General features: G+C 33.1%; 1 protein-coding gene across 2 annotated transcripts; it reads right to left on the bottom strand.

The window, feature by feature from the left end:
• Positions 1-216: 216 nt before the first annotated feature.
• Positions 217-20,678, bottom strand: LOC105341356 (LIM homeobox transcription factor 1-beta.1). Of its 2 annotated transcripts, none has more exons than XM_066077258.1 (9): positions 20,635-20,678; positions 9,712-9,906; positions 5,252-5,472; positions 4,652-4,788; positions 4,287-4,364; positions 3,837-3,957; positions 3,580-3,615; positions 3,309-3,380; positions 217-3,181 (listed from the first exon to the last, which is right to left on the bottom strand). In XM_066077258.1, the coding sequence occupies exons 1-9, from the start codon at positions 20,655-20,657 to the stop codon at positions 3,003-3,005; spliced, it is 1,062 nt and encodes a 353-aa protein (XP_065933330.1). In that variant the 5' UTR covers positions 20,658-20,678; the 3' UTR covers positions 217-3,002. The 2 variants fall into 2 exon arrangements, with proteins under 2 accessions (XP_065933330.1, XP_011446165.2); XM_011447863.4 differs by lacking the exon at positions 20,635-20,678 and adding an exon at positions 15,120-15,259 and having other exon boundaries at positions 218-3,181.
• Between the last annotated feature and the right edge of the window lie 4,308 nt (positions 20,679-24,986).

Below are 24,986 nucleotides of genomic sequence, written 5' to 3'. Positions count from 1 at the left end.
CGCAAAATTTTTATTATTAGATTTTAATGTCAACATCAGCCTTCTAAAAATCAAAACGAATTCGAAATCTGAAAGGCACACAGTGTTATAATTTAAAACAATGTTAGGGATTTTGAATGTTCTACTATATAAGGAAAAGAAGACAAAATCATGTATATTCTTTTATCGTTTAATATTTTGTATACAACATGTATATGTAAATATAAATAACAAAATCATAGAACACCAAATCACTTCATCAAAAGAAATTCCAATTCAAAATTTGCATCTTCCATTATTCATCACATATATTGAAGACAATATGAAACCAGACAACGTTTTTCTGCCTCCAATCTACTTCAAGCTTGGCAAAAGGTATTAAGGATATTTTCTATACATGAATGCATAAAAACACCCACCACATTCAAAAAGATGATTCAGACACTCTCATAATTTCAGAGCCATTTTAATTATTGAAAATGGCTTCAAAACCGAATTCATGATATTATTGCACACGTTAAACTGACAACCCTTTTACAAATAATTTACTAATGATTAAAATAAATTAAGAGTTCTGGTTTTACAGGATATGCAAATCATAATCTTATCGACGCTCCTCTAATTATCATAGATTATATTCTAGACCAGATGAGGTATTTTGTACAAAAAAGAAGAATTGCTTCCCAATGGCCTCCTCAATTCCAACATTGATTTCGCCGGGTCACCACTACCCATAGTGTAGATATTGCCCTGTATAATTGTCGGGTCATCAACACCCATAGTGTAGATATTGCCCTGTATAACTGTCGGGTCATCAACACCCATAGTGTAGATATTGCCCTGTATAACTGTCGGGTCATCACCACCCATAGTGTAGATATTGCCCTCTATAATTGTAACACGGTACATATATATAAAACAGTTATCGTCGTTCTCTGACCGGCCAACCGATACAAAATAAAAATACAAAATGAAGCATATGAAAATACAAAAGTTTACAAAAGTTTAACTACTAGTACTGTTACAGACGGACTGGAATCACCACACACTTTAGACAGTAGGATTCTAACCTCTGACCGTTGGTCCTCGGCTCATACCACATTATTTATTCATAACTTAACGAGGAAATTATACACGATTTTGTGAAATTTCGATGTTCTCAATCAGCTTTGAATCGAGTACCTGTAAATATGTTACCGATTCACCTTGAAAGGTTCAATTCGACTTTTATAAAATGCTCTCTTGAAAGTTGAAAAAAAAAGTATCGGTCAAGTTCAATGAACAATTCAATTATGATAATTTGGTAGAAAAAAAAATAACCAAAGGGACAACTGCAAGTCAGATATAAAAACAAACAATATTGATAACACTTCCCACAGCATTCCGATTAATGTATATAGTTACTGGAGATTATACATGTACCTCCAAAGATAGTCAGCTCACAATGTTTATTTTTCAAACAAGTGTTTGTTATTTTAGAAACAAATAAGTAAAAAATGTTACTTTGAACAAAAAAAAATTGTTTCCAATTTCAATTCTTTATTGTAAGAATAAAATCAATAGTTACAGATTCTACACTCATATAAAATGGGTTGGAACAGTTTCGGCTTTTTGATAAACAGCTTTACGGTGTATGAAATTATATCTTATATTTCAATTCTCTATCATTCAAAACAGACTGATTTTCTTCATTAACAACAATACTTCGTACAAAATGTAAACGTAACACACGGTACTAATTATCACAGACAAACAAAATAAATACACATAGAAACAAAATATCACTAACACTGGCATTACAAAAATACCAAAACCCTTAAGAAGTCTCCTTGTCTAACCCCTATCATCAAATTAATCGAATTCTCATAACGATGTAGCACTTAAAAAAGATTTTTTTATTTGTGTAAAATAGAATCCCTTCTTTATAAATATATGAAAGAAATTTAACCAAATTGAGAGAAAAAAAAACCCATAAGCATACCCCCCCCCCCACCCACAAAAGGCGCCTTCCAAAGTAATGGGCAAAATGCAGAGAATGCTGTGTCTAATTTGTTAGCACTTTCATCTTACTTATTTTGTATTCTTTGTTATGTTTTAATCTGATTGGAACTACCATATAATAATGCCGACTCTTAAATCTTGAAAAAATTCAAGAATTTTGCATGAGCACAAACAATTACAGAAAAATTAATCATACAAGAATACCAAGGCAAACCTATTAATAAAAATTCATGTGTTTTGCTTTGAAAAAGAAAGTTGCCTAATTCAAATCAGTGACATGTTTACCATAATTATTAATTGAAATAACTAAAAAAAGAACGCTTATACATGTATATGAAAACCAACGGAGATGTAATAAACCGAAGTCGTAAAAAATGTTCAATTTCTTTGATATTTGTGAATCATAATATATGTATTCAGTCCAATATTCAAACAAGAAAATATTAATATAATTAGCGTTGTCTATGATAACAAACAAATTGTTGTATCTAAAAGTTTCTTTGTAAAATCAGTGTTTATATTCAAGAAGTATATGATGCAACTTAAGTTGGTATGGGACACCTCCATATTGCGACGTACTTCCTATCGAAATAAAAAGTATAATTTCTCCCAACATTGTTACCTAACAGCTTGATGAAATGGATTAGCGCGTTAACTATAAAGGTGTTAATCGTGAGTTCGATTCCCGCTGGAAATATTTTTTGGTCAAGTTTTATAAAATTTGACAAAATTCTTACCAGTGAAGTATTCTAATTATAATATACTTTTATCCACATTAATATCGACAGGTGTCTCAGACCAACCTAATTTAAATCCTTGTGACTTCTAGATAAAACAGCGTCCAAACGAAATGGCTAAAATATCATTGAATGAAATGTGAAAATTCATAAATTATTGATTAACATGTATAAGCTTTAATTTTTGATAAGACCCGGTGTTCTTTATCGAACATGATATATGCTTTGGGTGAACTATAATTTGCATGAACAAGTCTTTCTTATGATCCCATTGCCGCCTTGGCTTCATTCTACACTGAAATAGGAGTTCTGCATTGAGTAAAGCTTATCGATCGGATTTGGCAGGCCCGAGTTGTCAAGATGTGAATGAGGAGGGAGGCCACCGTTCACAAACAATGGATCCACGCAACTCAAGCCATCATCAAGTCCTTTACGTCCAAGGTCGAGTTGGCTTCGGTATGACTCTAAAGAACGAAAGACAACATATTCACTCCTGACCCATGCAAGAGTTAATTAACATACAACGAATTGACCATTATTTTACAATTTACTAACGACATGGTTTTAAATACTAAGAAAAACTTCACATACCATGATCTCCCGATGAAAGTGGGGATATTTGCTCGATATTGTTGTTATTTTGAGGCTCCGATATCAAAGAACCTGGGGTAAAAAAAAAAAGGCATATCTTTAACTGGAAATATCATTATACATATGTATGTATATTTCCAATATTTTTTGCTTAAACTGTATGGGTAAAATGAATGTCAAGTAGCATCTTTGTCAGGTTCTTTAAACTCGAAACGCACCCTAATCACATATGTAAAGTGTTACTCAATGGGGAATTCTTACATAAACTTACTCATTGATTCATCGTCTCTCACTTTTGGCAAACAGTCTGAAAAAGGACAGAACACAAATGGTTAATGAAATTCCTCAATTCCACCCCTCCCCCTCCCCCATGCGTGGTTTACCCTAGTCTAGTCAGGTATTAAACTAATAAACAGATAGGAGATATTCATTAATTACACATGCAGGAAGATAATACGTGCAATAGGAACAGTTTTCCTTGACCATCAAAATACGTCGCCAGTCAATCAATCAATCAAATGAGTTTACCTTGATCGATATCATCCTCCCGTTCAAATTTGCAGTCCTTTCCCTCATTTTTGACTTTAGTTTGTACCCCTGATTTTGTTCCGCAACCATCTTGATTTTGGCGACGTGCTAATTTTTTTACCTGCAAAATATTTTGTCAGTAGTTGTTGCTGGATTAATTAACATCACTAATGAAATGATTTCTCAACTGTAATATGGAATAACAACACACATCAGTATCATAACGCGCGTGCATGTCCTTGCAAAAGAGAGACTCAAGGTCATTTTCTATACGATATAAGGGAATGCTCAATGTCGGCTAAATATTGTCAAATTTTGGTTCATTTATACACACTTAAAGTAAGCATCGAACTTCTTTTGGAAAAACAATGCACCATGTAAAATAACAAAAAGATCATTGGTGAAAGATCAGAAACCTTTCATTGCAAAATAAAATTCAGCATTACATACCTTTGCCCTCTGATTTTGAAACCACACCTGCACAACTCGAACACTAAGACCTGTTTCGGCGGCGAGTTGTTCGCGTACCTGTCAATAAGAAGACAATGATTCTGTAAAACACTGAATATAAACTAATATTAACAATGGCTTATAGGTTTATAATTCATAAGAGAATTAGAATAACATTTTTACCATAGCATTAAATTAAAATGTTCAATAATTATGCAAGATTATGCAAAAATAACTTATAGAGAAAAATATCTTGCTTAAAACAGATTTCATATTGAGATTAAGAATCAAGAAAATAAATGAGATTAATACTAGTATTTTGAAAATACTTGGTTTCAGTTTTTATATTTTTAGTTGACGCGTACTTTTCTGCACGGCTTTGGGTTGAGTTCGAACGCTGACTTGAACTTGCGTCGCTGACTGGTTGTCAGAATGGTGCGGGGCCGCTTAGGGTGCTTCCCACAGTCACTCTCCCCATCCTCGTAACTGTCCGACCCATCGCCTAGAAACCAAAATTATAGTTCTCCCTAATATATTTCACAATTTTCAAAGTCGTTTATTGGAATGCTTGTTCAAGAGACTGATATGTAAAATAAACAACGGCATATATGGTGAAATGTTAGTATATGATCTTAAATTTGTTAAGTAAATATGTCAGTTAAACTATATTTTAAATATTGGACATTTTGTGGTTCTTTCGTTGACTGATTTTTCATTAAATTTCATGTTTTTATTTTTATTTTCAATAATTTGTTTAGGATCCATGCGATCCAACATTGAATGTGAACAGAATACTTAGGTATTGCTAGTATATTAAAATGGGCTTTTTATTTAGCTTGTTGGTTGTGTTTGATAATTCAAAAAAAGTTACAAAATTTAAACATTGAGAGGTTAGCTTTTCCTTATGATAAGTGACATGTTCTTTGCTTTACTTCATTCAAAGAATCTGCTTTATAAATTCGTACTTCTTGGACTTAGTGCCATCATGTTCATTTCTTTCTCAAAGTCGATACCACAGAAGAGTTGTCCGTCCTTTATTGCACAATGGTCACCTTGGCGGAGCTGTTGTCCGCACTCGATGCAGTTGAAGCATTGCTGGTGGTACACATAACCTTTTGCTCGCATCACAAATTCTGTTGGAATGACGAACATACCGCAACCATTGCAAGATGCTCGTCGGAACAACCTTGAATGAATAAAATAACATCTGTGTTTTAGTAAAATTGCAGGCATTTCCACTGTGCAATTTTTTCCTTTACTAATAAAAAATGCGTTGTTGGCAAGAAATTAATGCAAAATAATTAAAATTTATTTCACTGTTTTGCTTTTTTCATTGCATCTCTGAGCGCAGCGGGTACCAACGTATGGACACACAAAAAGATCGATAGCCACAGTAAAGGAAGATTTGTCGCGTTTGAGATCTTTTTGCAGTCAACTGAGTAGATATACATTAATTATTTTCACATACGACAGAAAGGAGCTCATGCAAAAGAGACAAAAAGTAGCTCTGCGACTAAACAAATCGGGACACCCTGTCGCACCGCCTGCGCCGCTAACGAAGTGTGAACACCTTCTGCCAAATTAAGCTTCCTCAATCGCTACTTAAAATGTTGCAGAAGTAAAGACGGATTTGAATTCACGCCAAATGGTCCGGACACGAGATATCACTCCGCAGAAGCAAAAGATACGGAAATCAGACCATTAAGCTTCACCGTTTTGAAAGAATATCCTTGCCGCATCCAATAGGAAACTGATGGAAAAAGCAGTTCGTTTGCAGGTCGAACAGAGTCTTGTATCTTGACTTATTGTTCATTTTGCGATGTAAATCGTCTGGTAAAAATTGACGAATGATTTAGAAATGGAAATCGAAGAAATTTGTTGACTGGGGATGGTTAATTCTTAATCCCCTATGTGACTGGCATTTATAGTTCTAATGGCATTGTTAGAATGATGCAAAAATACGGTCAAGTGTACTTTGTGTAGTGGATACCCCTGTCCGCTTAAGTGTTCTTTTCTCGGCGAATCAGATGAATTCTCGGATGATACATAAATGCATACAAAAATTGAAACATTAAATAGTGCTGTTTCTGAAGAATTGCGGCATAACATGGTTCACAAACTAAAATACCCGTATAACAGTGAAATAAATACCGACATTAATTTTATTTAAATACCTCTCTGTATTTTTTTTTTTTTTGCTCATTTAACAAAAAATGCAAACTAGCCTGACAATGAATTAACTAATGTTATAATAGGTCCTCTTCATAAATGGCACAGTGTAATGTCAAAACACACACCGTTATAATTTTTTAATCTTAACCCTTCGCATCAAAAAGTTATTTTCATTGCCTGCCGAATGTTTGGAGTCTAAACATAAACAGGAAATAATTCCCTATAATTCGGGGTACACTTAGTATAAAAATACTGCCCCCAAAACGTCATAATACTCAGATGGGCTCAACTTCATCTTACTCTCACTTTAAAGGGACCTAGCCACGATTTGAGATGAAAATTTTATTTTTATTTTTGTTTAAAATAGTTTAATTGTGTATTTTGAACGATTTACCAAAATTTGAATGTTAGAAGTCAATTTACAAGCGAGACACAGAGGAAAGAAGTCGTTAAACAAAGTTTGAGTCTTATATTTGTTTACAAATAAAATAAAGACTTTACCATTTTTTTGACAAAATAACTTGTGATAAACAGGATGAACTGAATCAATGTCTTAAATAATTTTATCAGATTGAAACTTATACTAACTTGAGCTCAAATTGTGTCTTAGTCTCCTTAACAAAAGTAAATTATTGAGGAAAAGTGAGACTGAGTTTGAAAAAGTTAAATGGTCCCGGAAATATGATTAACCCCTATGTATATTCATTAAACAATGGGGAAAAGGAAACAAAACCATAAAATGTCAACACGAAATGTTTTTGTCTAAGAAAAAGATAGACCAAGTTGTATATTTATTCTATACAGAGGCATCCGACATTTTGGACCTTCGAGGGTCTACTATGAAATTTTATTATGAAATTTGAATCAAGATATTTTGAATGAAATATCACATGTATTGGTCCATAACGTTATCTACATATAATTTTCAATCTTATTATCAATCTCCAAAAAATAAGAACTGCTTAAATTATTTTCATAATTTTGACGTTTTAATCTTTGCTTTGTTTCAATTGATTTGGTTTTAAAACCCTCCCCATCAAAGTACTGATATGGCATACAGTGTAGATACATATTAATTTGCAGTTTGTTATGCCGCCAAGTTCATATACTATTTATATAATTTTTTTTTATCAGAATGTACCTCAATACATAGCTGAATCGAAATTGATCATTTGATATCATAATGACGATAAACTGTATCATGTATACAATTAAAAATTGAACATAGTTAACATTTATCCTTTAAAATCAAAGGCGAGGGATCAACTTTTGCCCATACAATAATATCAACGAGTTTTACTAACAGATGTGTAACATTTACATACATGTATAAACAGTGTCATTGACATCTGTTAAATATATATATATATATATATATATATATATATATATATATATATATATATATATATATATATATATATATATATATATATATATATATATATATAATTTAATTCTGGTTGTATCGCGCTTTCTGATTGGCTAAAAAATTATTTTATATCGTATAAAGAATGTTGCCTACGTCATAGTAAGACCAACGTCAAAAACGTATCAATACGCCTGACGTTACGTTTGAATTTTGTACAATTTTACGTCATTGTAAAGGTCAAATGACCGGTTTTATCTACAACGAAGAGTAAAAAAATTAAATTATAAGCAATGAATTCAATATTTATTAGTTTTATACGATATAAAATGGTTTGAAACAGTTTACGCTTTTTTATAAACCGCTTCGCGGTTTATAAAGCGTAAACTGCCCCAAACCATTTTATATCGTATAAAACAAATAAATATTGAATTCATTCCTTAAATATATCGAACGCCACATCTAACGTTAAATTCTGATTTTAGGATCATTTAATGGTGTTTCAAGCTTTGAAGGGGGAAAATGCTTTGGATAAAACTCTTTGAACAAAGAAAATAAATAATATTATGATAATGATAAAAAAAAGAATATAGCCTAACTGCTGTAAACTACTTTGTAACGTCTTTGCTTTGATATAATTGTAATTGATTATATATTACATGTAGTAATTCTGATAATGTTAACCAGTCACGTAGTCGTGTTTATGTGAATCAGTTCATTTTATTGTTTTATACAATTTCCTTACATTAAAACAATCATCCTTTCTGTACAAGAAATACTCTAACTTGCTACTTTTATTCATATAATTCTTCTTCAAAGTACCAGTTTTGAGAAGAAGAAAAGCACCATTATTTCGGCTTGTTTTTTAACGCTGAATTTTTTACTTAAGATTTGCAGATTCCTTTTTTAAATCATTATTTTTCTGTATCAAAAATCCTAATACATAGAGAATAATACATATCCTTTTCCATATCACAGCCAGTATCAGCTTGAGACTCCAATATCAGCCCGAAGGCCCGAGGGATGATATTGGTCGACGGCTGATACAGGCTGTGATATGAAAAAATGTATCTTTTATTATATTTAAAATTAACTTCTTCAAAGCACTACCTAGCATTTGAAGTTTTTAACTGCACTTAAAATTGTCGACTGTAACAAATGTTTCATTTTTTCGTCTGTAAAAATGCACAAATGTCAAAATGAAAAAAGGGAGTTCTTCAAGGAGTGTGATACGGATCCGTATCAGACCTAGGGCCGATAACCTGTATCAGCCCCGGAGGCCGATACGAGTTAAGTTTGTGATGTCATCTGTATCGCATATGCAAAAAAACCCCTGTATTCATTACTAAGTACCTGGTATATAATAAAAAGATGCATTTGCACCATTTATAGTTTAATGGGACACTATCTAGAAAATAATAATGTAATCCACCAAAATTTAAGAAAGGACGTGATCTCCAAACGATACAATATCTATGAGGGATTATTGGCATTCTGGAATCGATCCGTTATTTCTAATAAACAACGGGGTGTCAACTTCTTTCTGGAAACTAAGGTAACAAGAAATATATTGGAGTGGAGGATGCCGCGGGCGAACTTCGTTATTGCCCATTATTTTAGTCTCTTATTGCCAGGGTTTATAAATACTGACAATCGAAACAAAACTTGAAAGCTGCGGAATCTCATAAAGTACAACCAAGTTGAGAGAGAGAGAGAGAGAGAGAGAGAGAGAGAGAGAGAGAGAGAGAGAGAGAGAGAGCCCGCTCATTCAGCATGAATATTTTCAGACCATTCTACAGTATTTATCATTTCAGGGGGAAGACACCGTAGTAACATTTACGCAACATGATGAAAACGGGGAGAAAATCCTAGTTGTATTCTTACTTGTCATAGTCGTTTTTGCAATAAAACTGTCTGTTGCGATGGAAACATGTGCGGGTGAGCTGGGTTTGGCACACTGAGCAGACGACACATTGCTCGTGCCAGGGTAAGTCCATGACCCGCAGGAGAAAGCGGTCTTCAATGGGGTACTGGCAGGATGCACACACCTCTTTATGCTGTTGGCTGGGCATCGAAGCACTGAAAACAGCATGGAATTAATACAAACATTCAAAGAAAGCAAATCCTACATGTAGACATGCACTTTTTCTACATGCTTTAAAGCAGTAAGGTCAAACAGGGTTACATTATATACGATAAAACAAAGAAAGTGATCAAATGCATCTAGTAAGTTTATTTTTATACTTCAATTATCGCATTAGATACCGAGTTTGTGTCTGGTTTTTTTCATTGGTTTAGAATATGTAAACTCCATCATTTTCTGAAGACGTGTTATTTGAACGTGAAACATAATTGACACGCGTTACATAACTTACTACATACAAAACATATCTTGATAAGATTTTGTTTCTTCTATTTTTTATAATGATAACATTAACGATTTTTACATGGTGGAAATAATATTTAAAGACATGTATTTTGGGGTTCTTTTTTTAAGGGGAGAACTATTGGCCAAATGTGAACAAGACCTCTGGGTTGTTTATCTGTGGGGTGAATTTTAATCAATTCTGCAGGTTTCTTTACACTGAGTCGAGAACCTTTGTCGTCTTGTGTGGCCATTTTCTTTTCAAAGAGAGTTCATGATTTGTGAATAAACGTTCAATCAGTGTGTTCAAAGTGAGGAATTGTGAAAAACATATCGTTTATCCTAATCGTGCGCATGCTTTCATTTTCAGTTGACGACACCTTGGAAACGGGTTAGTTTGGAACCCAGGGGGGCGTGAGTCTGATCATTCTCCGGGTAGCGCAAGCCGGGCGTTAAATCTGCTCGATTGTGTCGTGGAGGCTCATCAGCGTCATCAAAGTTGAAGAACAAGATTTAAAGTATAGTAGAAAACTAACGCAATGAACAATGGATGACATCAAGCGAAAGTCATATACTATGACCAAATATACCATCTTTGTAATATGATATTTTCCCAACAAATGATATATGTCTAATATTATTAATTTATTTACCCAAGTTACTGATTTTTCAGTTGTTAGAGCATTCTGCAAATACCGCATTATTTAATTAAACAAGAATTCTAAACCTTTTAATAGTTTGAACATTTTATTAATATTTTTGTTTACAATATTGTTAACCAGTATTTCATTATGGTTATTAGGTAATTCTGGAAAACCAAGACCTGTGAATTCGAATGGAGCATCCCACCAGGTTTTTTTTCACTCAAACCCTGTTTATCCGAACCATATTAACTTAAATTTTCAAGTGAAACAATTGTCATTTATTTATTCTATCTTTTTTTAAATAATAATGCCATGATGAACCTTTACTTAACAAGGCAGCGCCAATGGTGTTGTAACTTAGCACCGCATTGTTCGTAGTGACTGTAAAACTGTAGGAACATACTGTTATACGTAAATACCGGGATTCAAGCATATTTCGTCTTCTTGGTGTTCGGGCCCTTTTAGGCTAACCTAACGCAAAATGCTAGTTCAGTAGGGAGCCAATTCCAAGCAATTCAAAGAAATTTTAACTATAGTTTAATCACTGTATTTTTAGAACATATTTCATAGGTTTTAGGCCTGGTAAATACGTTATTACAGTAATTTGACTTTCGGGGTAGAAATTGAATTTTATTCACAAAAATGGAGAGAAAATGTAAAATGTTAGCTTCCAAAAATAAAAACAAAAGATAAGAAAAGAAAAAAATGTATTTCATTTTTTGTGACGTGTCTAATATGGAGGAGCAATGAGATGGATAAAAACAATCAGTTAATATATATATATATATATATATATATATATATATATATATATATATATATATATATATATATATATATATATATATATATATATATATATATATATATATATATATATATATATATATCGTACCCCTATCTAAAACGTTATGATTTAGTAATATATATATATATAATAATTTGAAGATTTTTTTATCACGTAGATAATCTTGTACTTGCATTCACTCTTTTTGTGTGCTTTTCTTTGTGGAAATGTACAATATTTTGACTTATAAATAACTAGTACTTGCATATGGAAAAATTGATAATGCAATTAAAGGAGAGAAATCTCGCTGTTTGAAATTGGATTAATATTATTGAAATATCATTCCAACAGAGAACCTTTTAGATAAACCAACCTGCAGTTTTAAATATCGAGACATCTGTAGAACAAGATTAATGCACGCAACTTTTTTTATCAAACCAAATGTACTTATAAAATAATAAACACTTGCAGAAGAAATGAAACTAAATGTCTCCTGAAGCTTAGACTCAAATCCATAGTTAAATTGAACGGAAACTCTCATTATAATAGTCTGCTCATTGCGAGACGATAATCAACAGTCCAGTGAAATTTAACAACTTATTTTCGTGTGTTTACTTCAAAATACCCCAGTGTTGAATTATTTTTGGGGGAGGGGTGGGGGTGTATATTTGTCGACAAAATATATACAAGTTGAAATCAAAATCGGATATTTTAATAATTTGAAAATCTATTTCACCTGAACCGTAAAATAAATTTGTAATAAAAGTAAAGTCTATCTTAACAATGGCATTTACAATGAATTTAATTAAAATTAAAACGTATAGATTTTCGCTACAACATCCTAACAAGTAATTCAGATTACTTCAGGGGTTTTTCCGGAAAAACTGGGAACAATATGTGATAGGACTGTGCCTGAAAACATTTTAACAGCATGAATTTAATTTGTGTTTCTGGTATACAACAATTGATATGAGATACGAAATGATAACATTTTACTCGAAATGTATAAAATTTCTGTATCTACTAGCATGTTGTCCTACAGAAAGGATCAGGTTGATGAGATTCACAGACCAAGGAGATGGATGGCATTTTTGTGGCAGGAATTCGGTCTGACTTCGTTTGTCGTTAAGTAGAAACTGGAGAGACTTTTGCTGGTTGTCTGGCATAGGATCCCTGCACATCTGTTGCAGGGCTAATGGCAGAATATACGAACCAATCAAAACACACGTTTGATTTATTTATCTTACAAACCAAATCCTTTAATCGAAGAAGTCGATTATCTATGCCAGTACGAGTTGACAAAGACAGTGGCAGATTTACAACAGTTCCCCCCTATATCAGCGAGTGGACACATACCTTATCTTGAACAAGTTGTCAGTAATTGTAATTGGGGGACCGATACTGATAGAGTGACCACTCATTGAGACCCCACCCATTCATTTCTCATTAAAACGATATCTAAACCAACGACTAAGTCATGGCTACATTAGTTATACAGTGTTAAGTCGAATGGTTAAGTTAGAAGTCTGAAAAGAACCATGTATAGAAATCGTTTGCAGAAACTAATAGCACAAACGGGAAACCGTTCAACCATTTCTATGATAATTTCTTAAATACATGTTTTTAATACTTTGTCTAAAGGTCAGTTATACAACCCTGTTATGTACTTTTGTCAAACTAAATTGTGCAACAATAATATTTAAATGTTTTGTAACTTCCATACTTGATTAACATGAAAACCATCCTTGAATTTTTTTTGAGCACAGTGAATGTATTTTTATCATATCACAAAGGCCGTTTTTTTTAAACTAAGAAAGCAATTCAAATAAAATCAGCTATAACACATAGTTCGAAAGTCTCTTCGTGGTTATTTGAGTTCTCTTGCAACAGTTTTTACTTTCAGTTTAGGTGCGTACCCGAAATGATACTGCGTCCATCAAATGTATTCCAATTGCTCTTAATTGACAATTTTACCTTTTAATTTTTCATTGAGAAATCAGTTATTTTCGATGCTTTATAAGAACAAAATGATTCTGTAACCAGTGCCAAACTGCCGCTTATTTAAAGTTATTCAGGTACTTCCAGGGACGTATATATATAAATCCATTTTTATTCTGAATCATATTTTCAGGAAAGCAGACATAAAAAATAGCTGTAACTATCTAACGTATACAGACAGAGATTCATTGGTATATGAATGTTCAAACGCAATATTTGATGAACATGATGCGTGTATCGTTATTCGGTAAATAATTATATATGTAAGATCGTTTCTGATTTTAAATGCATTAATTTGAATAAATAAAAATTAATTTTAATTGATATAATAGTGATAGTATGAATACTACTATTGTCTACAACAACAAAATGTTTGGTTTTAAATTGTTATGTTGCTTAACCCCCCCCCCCCCAAAAAAAAAAATTACTGTTAAAAGTGTTCTTATGGTGGTTCATGCTAGCGTAACCTTTGTGATATATATATATATATATATATATATATATATATATATATATATATATATATATATATATATATATATATATATATATATATATATATATATATATATATAATGGTTCGAGAAAATTAAAAAAAAGGTAAAAAGAAAAGAAAAGAGAAAAAAAACGAAGAAAAAAGAATGGTTCAGTTGTTGGACGGTTATTTTAGAGGCGGTCTGCCTGGTCTGGTTTTAACTTACAAAACAAAATGTAAATAATTTGTCTCCAAGGCGCTTATATTTGGTAAGGGGGACATCATAACAGAAAAAATTCACCCCAGTACATGCATTGCATTCTGAGGGGTTCTAAATGGAAGAACCCACTTTTGAGTGCTTGGCAAGAACCTATATTTGGTCCGTTCTGTCAGTTTGCAATTGATGAAGTTTGTACTTTCATTTCTTGCAACAAAGTGGTTAAAAGCACGTTTATATGAATAAAATATAATAAAATAATAAAATGAATGAGATTTACAAATGGTCCTGTTTGACTACAGCATAACTGGACAGTCAGCACAATCATTAAGATATTAATCCAGACCTAATTCAGATGTTGAAACAACAGGAAAACCAGCATTCTTTAATTTTCCCTGTTTCTCTCTCAATAAAAAAGTTTTAAGTTTAATTATTTCTGTACAGTATATACTAGTACATAAAGTATATATCTATGCATTGTCAGGAAAACTTCTACAGCTGCATAGTTATACGCCAAGCTTTAAAGTTGAAAATGAAAATAAAATATATACACCCACTTAAACAAGCTTTTGTATATATTGACTATGTTATTCTATAGTATATTAATAATATTCTTCATGAAGTTGGTACTTATCGTATGCTCGCTTTTATATCTATTTCGCTTACATTCTTTCTTTTCTATTTTTTTGTTTTAAAAGATTTCATTTCTTTCGGGTAATATTTTAAAACCATTTAAAAACCTCGCACCCCCTTTTTAATTTTGAAAAAAAAATTGTAAATAATAGGAGAATGATAATAGATATTACCTGTTGAACTGGAAACCTCAGCAGACAGTTAATATTCCAAATACGGTCGTGATTCCTCGCTAGAGCATTTGGATATTCTTACAAAAGAAGGCCATTTTACAAATATCTGTCAATCATTATCGGAGAATTATCAAGTTTGCTGAGAACGGGTGGGCGGGCCTATAGAGAAATCTTTGGCCCTCCTCTGGAATTAGATAGACGCATGTAGATTGACCCGCATGTGGACTTTTAAATTTTCTTTGACAAGGAAAATCTTGAAAGCTGTCATTTGAGTTATAATATATGCATTTGTAATTATTAATATCGATAGCTTTTAATTCGATTTATCACTATCTCGAAAATATCAATCTGAACTAGGCATGTACTGCTTAACATTATCTTTAGCAGTGTATAACACTTGCAGTTACAGATATTACCAACCATAAAAATAATTGTAGATTATATCCTAGTTGTAGTTAGAAAAACAAAATGGATTTGTTATTCAATATGGTAATTTTGATCGAAAAAAAAAGCAACTCGGAAATTTCACAACGATGAACCCTGCAATACCACGTGACACAGAGCCCGTTTTACCTGCAAAAGGTGTTTCTGTTGACAGCGGTTCCTTCATCAGCTCGATGAACACATATACAATATAATACTCGTGGCGTGCCGATTGTCGCAGGTCTTTATTAAAAATCAATTTTGGCTTTTTGTTCATTCTATTAACTAATGCATTCAAAAGGAATTGAGTCGCGAAAACAATTTTGGATGTTTGTTCATTTTATATCAGTGTTCGTTCGTTTATCGCTGACTTTTTTGTTGCATCAATAAACGGTAGTGGGAGAGTTACCATCCTAAGTTACAGGCTTATTTGTCCGGGTTAAAAGCTGTTATTTCATTTATTATCTGCCTAATTATATACTGACCGATCTGTCGATGCAAACTAATGCTTTAATATTGTCAAACGTATGTGGAAAGAAAAAAAGCGAAATAACCTTAAGAAGATGACAATAATTTTCCCAAGGTCAAAGGCTGAAGATACGCAACTAAACTTTATTCCTAAACATTATTTCGGAAATAATTTCAGATTGTAGAAAGTTGATAGAAAAGTCATAACCTCTAAATGTCTTGCTTTTCATTCATATCCACCCGATAATTTTTGAAACCCAAATTACTTTAAAATATCTGCATGGATAAAGATAAATTATAAAATAATTGTATAACATCGAAAATGCTTTACAGTTTACAGTTGCTTTACAGTTTGAATTGAAAATATATGTATAATTTCAGAATAAAAATCAAACTCACCTCGTAGCTTGATTCAAAATTTTTTGGCTTTATTACTTCAAATATTTAAAAAAACTTAAGTACATGTATTTCTTCAATTTTGTATCATGGTGTAGGTTTTTTGTTTATTGATATTGAAATTTTGGTTCCTGCAATCATTTTGTTCTGTTTCACGTTCTTACTCACGTTCTTTGTATTTCTACTGGTATGATTTAGCTACTGCAGACCTGCGCGATCAACTCTCACAGTCCACAATACTGACCAGCTATGGGTTTGTCACGCTTTTACTCGGAGAAAACGCGCCATTATGTGAGCTCGTTTGTTGCTAATAGGGATGTGAGGCTCGTTTAGAAGTTAGTCCAGACCAGGGAAAATTAAAGAAGGGGAGCGCGGGGAGAGCGCCGTAACCTCCGCTAATCGCTTTGTGATTCGCTGCCCGCAGCCTGTCAGGGTCGGTAGTCGGGCGATGCAAGTGGTCATTTTGGTGCCACTTACTGGAACTAGATGTCATCGCTGAATCATTGACCTTACGCGTCAAAGGACATCATCTCTTAGAATTCCAACGTCTCATCAAACAGATACATGTAGGTGTTTAAATGTTCCCTTCTTATTTGCACAAAATCGTCGCTTCATGACTGGTCTGAACATATTCGCTCTTCAAAAGTCGGTTGTTGCAAATATCACTGAACTAGGAAACATTGCAATTAAGCCAATGACAATCTTGTTTGTCTTCATCACTTATTGGCTTGTATTTTAGGAGATATTGTCTAATCCTCTCTCATGCGTCTGTTTTGCTCAATACTTATATAATATACATGTTCTACATTTAAGAAGTAAACAAAAACCATTTATTACTAACTCGACCAATCCTACGATTCCTCGTGGATATTGACCGAAATTTAAGGGCTGGATGGTTGCGGCAATTTTTAGATATCAAAACATTGAAGCTATGATTTATGGAATTTTTCGTTACTAAATTATAGATTCAAGTTTTTAAAAATCACAAAATTTAGGACAGAGCTTGTGGTTGATTCTTTGGCCACCCAGCCTCCTTAAATGCTTTATACGGTATTATTTTTTTCTTTAACACTTCATGGCTTGTGGTTTTGATGTACCGGAAGTATGTGGCTGTTTCTAGGACAGCTTATTATCGCGTGTTTTCCATCCTGTTTCACAAATAGACGACAGAAGTAGACAACAACAACAGCAGGAAGTCGGGGCCGGCACCAATGCAGTGATTCAGCCAGTGGGGGTTGGGGGTGCTTCAATTTATTTTTGTCTTCTGACGCAAAAGAACTCATGTTCTTTACTTGCACATGCATTAAAAATATGTGACATGTCTGTTGATTTTATTTATAATTTAGAAAATGGACAACTGGTTCTTATCCAACATTTGTAAAAATATATGCATGTTTAAAACAGAATTTTAAGACATACACGTAGTAATATTTAGCTTCAATTTTATTAAAGTTACAATAATTGCAAAAACGTCTATTTATAGAATTAATACAACTTAAATTTTTTTTTTACTAAATTTAAGATGAAAGCGATTATAGTTGTTATTCTAGATATAATGTATCTTTACACACTATTTGGTGTGGATTACTATGTGAGTAAATTTTCTCGTAAATATTCATTTCAAAAATTCAACATATTTTATTGAGAACAGTCCAAAGGATTTGACACACGTTTTACTTGGGTAGTTCTCTCCTTGTCACAGACACGTTATTTTAGATTTGCAGACCCATAAGGTAATGAACTACTACCCGTCACATCGGCATATTCAAAACACGTAAAGGTTATTGGTATAATAGCTATAGCAACCGGGGGGGGGGGGGGGGGGGGCTGTACAAATGTCGGCAGACTTATAGGTTGTTCCGACATTGTAACTTTCTGATCGTCATTGCAGTATTTTACATAAATGATTTAAGGGGATATGTAAAACAAAAGTAAAATACTCTCTTTCATTTTGCGATTTGGTGTAGCAGAGTTTCCTACGTTCATTTCCCAATGAATAGCATCGAAAGCAATATAATATATTAAAATGCATCCGCTAATTTACCATTCGTCAGAATGTTAATTTTCACTCGGTATGGTAAAACAGGCTTTGAACTACAACATCACCGGAACCCATTGGTTTTCTCCTCGTTACACTGCTTTTGAAAGCAGTGAAACGGAGATCGAGAAACTCCATGGGTTACGACGATGAAACTACACATGTACATATTCTAAGTAGAAGATTCTTTATCAGCCTTTTCTGTTAATGTGCATTAAAAATTATTTTGACCTAAAACACTAAATGGGCAAGATAGAATTAGAGGGATGAATGTTGTAAGACAAGGGGAATAACACATTTTTGGAGCCGCCAGATTAATGAAGAAAATAGAATTTTAATCAGGTGATAGCTGTATATTTGAAACAATATTTCATGTTTCTAATTTAAAAAAACTTGAGTTTGATAATCAACAACTTTTTAAATGTTTGAAAGTTCAACTCGTGGATGTGCTAAACTTTGATAAGTTCCTTGTGGTACAGATTCAATAATATCCCAACTGCAATTAATAGAATGAAAAAAAAAATATCGATAAGGCTTTGTCTTTGAAATTTTGAAAAAATTGATACGGTAGTTTTCAATTTCCAAAATATTATCACAAATAAAATTAAATAAACACTGCAGACACAACGGTTATTGATCTAAGGACAATTTAGAATCTGTATTCAGTTAATGTCTGATATGGGTGGTCAGCAAATTATAATCATGATTACTCATCAGATCCGGGGATTCTTTCAAAGACTTAAAGAATGATTAATTTAGTCTTTATCTTATAGTACAGAAAAATACTACAAATTCTTTTCCATTCAGGTTCATCCCCCATTAAAAAAGGGAATAAAACCCATCATAGGCGATACTTTTTGATTGAATAAAAAAATTGATAAAAGTTTGCGTCTAAGTACTAAATTAGTATCTGTGTGATGTAGCGGGAAGGAAACATGTCGCTGAAGAAATGAACCTTTCCATCGCCACTACATGATCCACATCTTTTCAAAATTAAGCTATAATGAGTGAAACATTTAACTCATTGAGTAAAATGTCATAACTTGTAAAATTATGTATGAATAAATAAAATTTATAATAAATGCAGCGAAAGGCACCGATCTTAATTTAGGATTTAAATGGAATAAACCTTAATTAATTGCCGGCAATCACTACAAAGCGGAAACGCGTTCCGTCAACAGTGACTTAGGCACTGTTAGAAGAGTTAATCCTCGTGAGGTACTAGAACGTAACGGTCCCTCAGAAGAAGACTTATCTCGACCTAACGGGTTTTAGGAAGGTGTCAACTACCGCTCTGTTTACCGTCCACGGTAATCCGCGGTCTCCAGCCCCAGAACTGTGATTGCGTAATCTGATTCAGGGTTATCACGTGTTGTTGACAGAGAGCGAGCGATGTCAAACATACACGGCAATGGTTCAGGAATTCAATATATTGTCATGTACTACAAAGTCTTAGTAAATACAAGAGATAGTTCTTAATCTGCTAAATAATTGTTTCATCTTGTGCTGATTTTCATGTGAGTCAGAATGGTTCTAATAATGGAATCTGTTCATCTTTTTATAGTAGTTTTAATTACATGTACATATATGGAATATAGTTCGAATACCAAGCCATTTTTTGACGGAAACCGGTTAAATGTAATTCAGTCTATGTGCAGTTTCCAAACAATCTACGAAATAAAATTATTAATTATTAGTATATAATCATATTTGTCTCTGATGTGCCCAACCTGTCAGCAGGATGAAAGGTAATTAATAGGAGAAATACATCTCACAGTAGGATATATAGGACACTCTGTTAGAGTGCTATAAAGAAATACCATTTCCGTTAAGATGAACAAAACTTCTACAAGAATACGTCTTTAACGGGCTGTTTTCACAAAAGAAAAATTTAATTTCTCCAGGAATTTGTTTAACGTCTAATAATTTATACAAATCTTTGAGGAATTTCACTGAAATTCATTAAAAACACGGCTTCCTCTAGTTACAAATAATTTTTTTTATGATTTTAAAAAAAGTTTCTTAATAAATGTATCCTATGGGAATTATCATTTTCATTAAAAAAAATTAGTTTCGTAGGCAAATGTGTAACTTGTTGTCACTTTTCATGAAAAAAACCCTCGATCCCTCTATCATATTCAGATTTTTTCAAGGGAAAAAAAGAATCACTGCCAAACAGAGAAGACTTACGAGGGCTTGGTAGTCGCGGCCATTTTTGGACTGTATCGATCTCCTGAAGAAGAAGAGTTCTGTATTAAGATACAGGAAAGTATGCAAATTTCAAAGCAAAAATAATGTGATTTTTTTCCATATTTAAGTATAGTTTATAGCCTAAAAATCATTTAAAATTTGAAGGTAGATTTGATAGCCAAGTTTTGACCACTTAGCCTTAAATAGGTATGTGGCCACGCACTTTGAAAAAAATTTCAAAGTACATGTAGGTAAAATTTTGGACAAAATTAACCAACTTTGAAAATAATTTAGTTTATGCTGATCATGAAAATTTTATTAGGCCGCGTCCAAAAAGTTGTTTGCCCTCCCATACTCAATTTGTTTTTCAACCTTCGGTCAGAAGGTAGAAAAAATATTGTTTAAAAATTGAATAAAGATTAACACGAGGGACTGGGACCACATCGCTGACTTGAGCAACAATAGCCATCAGCTTTAAAACTATGAAACACAAGATAGCTGCAGAGAAAATCTTATTCAAATAGATTACGCAATATTTATCCACAAACATGCACACCCCTACGAATGTGTTCGGTATGTTTTCTTTATCGTTGCTAAGTATGTAATAAATCGCAAATGGAAGTTCATGAGACTTCACCGAGATTTGTTCAGCTCCTGTGAAATTTCAAGCGAAGTATAAGTGTTCAGATAATATTCTCAAAATACGTAAGTACTGGTCATATTTCATATCATATCCTACTTTGATTTATGTTAAAACATGAAAATCAATTAAGATATATGTCTTTTTTTCATCGTTTAGAGGTTATGTAAACTAAACGATGATATTCAGAACAGAGTTATAATTGTTCGTGTTCAACCACTCTACACGTGGTTGAAAGTATATATAAACATCGGGTTGCTTAATAAAATCATAGCCATATTTGAGGCTTTTGGCGTGCTATACTCTAAATTTACATAACAATAACATTCGCAGAGGTGTGCATTCTCCGGTTAAACATCGAGACCATTTAGTTTCAATAGTCCACGGCCGTAGTGCAATGGAGGCAAAAAGGCAAATGTCTCACCTTTGAAACGACAAATCTTTTTTTTTTTTTAGAAGATCTAAACTCGCCAAATTCCGCCAAAGCCCCTGCGAATGTTATTGTCATTTAAATTTTAGACCACGTGGTTTTAATTGACCCTTTCTGTTTCGCAGTAAAAATCGTGCCTCGTGTTTATAGTCTATTTTAGAGAATCTAGGTACTTGTAGTCAAATATAAATTCTAGAGGTTTATTGATTTTAAACTTTATCTTCATTAATTGGTGGATAAAATGTGTTCTAGATATAAACAAAACAATACAAAAAATAGTTTTTTTCTGCTGTTGCGACAATTAACATGCGTAGTAGAGATCCCCTCTAAGAATTTTTCGATCCGCGCCTGACCTAGTAATAACATCAATAGTGAAACAGACTGTACTATTTTATGCAGAATGTTCATTGAAAATGGCTCGATACACTAAGTTTTTATGCAAAACATTCACCCATTAATTTTTAAAAAAAATTGGTATTGCACACCACAAGCATCAAACATGGCTATGATTTTATTAAGCAACCTAATGTTTATATTATTAACCACTCTACACGTGGTAAACACGAACGATAACTCTGTTCTGAATATCATCGTTTGATTTAAAAAACCGCTAGATGGTGAAATAAGACATACATCTTAAAAGATGTTGATGTTTTAACATAAATCAAAGTAGAATATGATATGAAAATCGACCAGTACTTACGTATTTTGAGGATATTATCCGAACACTTATACTTCCGCTCGAAATTTCACAGGAACTGAACAAATCTCGGTGAAGTCTCGTTAACTTTCATTCGAGCACCTCTGGATTTACTACATACTTAGCAACGATAAAGAATACATTCCGAACAAATTCGCAGGGGTGAAATTTACAATTTCCAATAATTAAATTGAAGACATATATATGTGAAGATAACTATTATAAAGTTCAGTCTCGATGAATATAAAACCCACTTATTCTCATCTCTACCTCAAGCCGTCTAGCAGCCACCCTCCCGATACCTTTCAGGCACGTAGCATCGTTTTTGAAAGTGGGGGGGGGGGGGGGGGCAGACCCATCCAAAATATCTTGACAAGCAAAAATAAAAAAAAAAGGAAATTTAAAGTTTCCAAAAATCTTCAAAATCCTAATCCGGGGGGGGGGGGGGGGGGGGGGGGGGGGGGGTAGACTAAAGTATCCTTCCAAAAAAAAAATTTCCCTACCAAATTTATTTTTTATTTCAAATCATGAAATTCCTAATCCGTGAGGGGGTGGGGGGTTAACTTGAATTTGACTCCTCATTTCCTTATTTTCATATCAATTTTTTACTTACTTCTAAAAAAGTGGGGGGGCCAACTCCATTATAATTCATTTTTTTATATGTAAATTTTAAAAAATTTGTTGCTGCGAGAAAAAGTGGGGGTCCATTACGAATCTGTTGACCAGAGAAACAAAGCAACCTGCAATTGATGAGATACCACGAACAAGAGGTCCATGGGCTACAATGCCCACCTGAGCTACAATAGCCATAATGAAATCGGATTTATGAAGTCATATACAAAATATCTGGACGATGTAGCAGAATAGATCCTGTATAAAAAGATTTTAAAATATTTTCTTTCAATATATATATAAAAGTAAAGGCAATCATTATTATCATTTAGGCTAAAAAAGTAATTCAAATTTTTTCCCATGTAAAAATGGCCCCTTCCCACATTGTCGCCACACCCTACCCCCTGGGATTAAGATTGAAACAAATAGGAATCTACCCTATCTGAGGATGCTTCCACACAAGTTACAGCGCTTTTGGCCAAGTGGTTTTTCGTCAGAAAATTTTGTCTTAAACTATTCTCTATATATTCCTATGTAAAAATTCGACCCCTCATTGTGCCGACACCCTACCCATGGAGAGCATTGAACAAACCTGAACTACACTACCTGAGAATGCTCCCACACAAGTTACATCTTTTCTGGAGAATTAGTTTTTGATAAGATTTTAAAAAATTTTACTCGATAGATTTCTATGTAATATTTCGACCCCTCCCCCATCGTGGGCCAAACCTTCTCCCGAGGATCATGATTTGAACCTTACATAAGTGAGGATGCTTCCACACAAGTTACAACTGACCAGTTGGTTTTTTAAAAGAAGAATTTAAAAAAGTTATATATTCCAATGTAAAAGTGTGACCCCCCCCCCCCCCCAATCGAGGCCCTATCCTTCTCCTGGGGATCATGATTTGAACAAACTTAAATCTAACCTACCTGAGGATGGTTCCACACAAGTTATAGCGCTTCTGGTCAATTGGTTTTTGAGAAGATTTTTGAAAGATACCAACAAATTTTCCATAATTCTTAATCGTCTCCCTTCGGAAGAGGACTTGGTCCTTCATTTTACCAAATTTAAATCTCATTCACTTAAGGATGCTTTGTGCAAAGTTTTTTTTTTTTTTAAATCGGCCTGGTTTTTAAAAAAAAACCCAGATTTAATACACATTCTTATTCTGATTCTAACCTCTCCAGAGACCACAGTGTAGGTTTGTGAGTCATCGTTTGAACAATTAAAAACCCAATATTAAATTTAGAACTACTCATAGGAACCCTGTACTGGTCCAGAGGTCACAATTTACTATATAAATGTATGGTTTTTGAGACAAAAATTTAAAAAATATTTTTCTCTATTAATTCCTATGTAAAAACCCAACTCCCATTGTGGCGATACCCTATCCCCGGGGATCATGATTTCAACAGACTTCAATTTACATTACCTTAGGATGCTTCCACATAAGTTTCTGCTTCTCTGATTAAATAGTTTTTGAGAATTTTTCTCTATTTATACATATGTAAAAATTATGCAAGACGATCGGCTGCTAATCTGTTAATTGTATTTAATTCCGACCGATTAACGGTTATTCGTATCATAAATGCCACAGAAAGCAAAACAGGAATACTTTTAGACAGTTAATTAACCTGAATATCAGAAATTATCATACATGTTGTTTATTATTTTATATATTTAAAAGAAAAATCGAAAACAACGACGGGAAATCATTTCCTTGTCTGCAAGTCATTTATAAACTAAAAGGAGAAAGACCGATTAAAGTTAGCCTGAGACAAGTTTAAGATATTCCATTTAAAATAATATCAATGTATATCCTTTATGATTGTGCAATAGCTCCATGTATGTACCAAACATACACAAATGAATCTGCTCTGTAATAAATTTTTGTATTAAATTTAAAACAAGAGGCCCAGGGGCCACATCGCTCACCTGAGCCTTAACTCTGATCAAATTAGCATTACAG

Source organism: Magallana gigas, chromosome 2 (assembly GCF_963853765.1).
Source record: "Magallana gigas chromosome 2, xbMagGiga1.1, whole genome shotgun sequence".
Taxonomy (NCBI): domain Eukaryota; kingdom Metazoa; phylum Mollusca; class Bivalvia; order Ostreida; family Ostreidae; genus Magallana; species Magallana gigas.
Note: the sequence above shows the minus strand (reverse complement) of the source record. Positions and strands in the feature narration are given on the sequence as shown.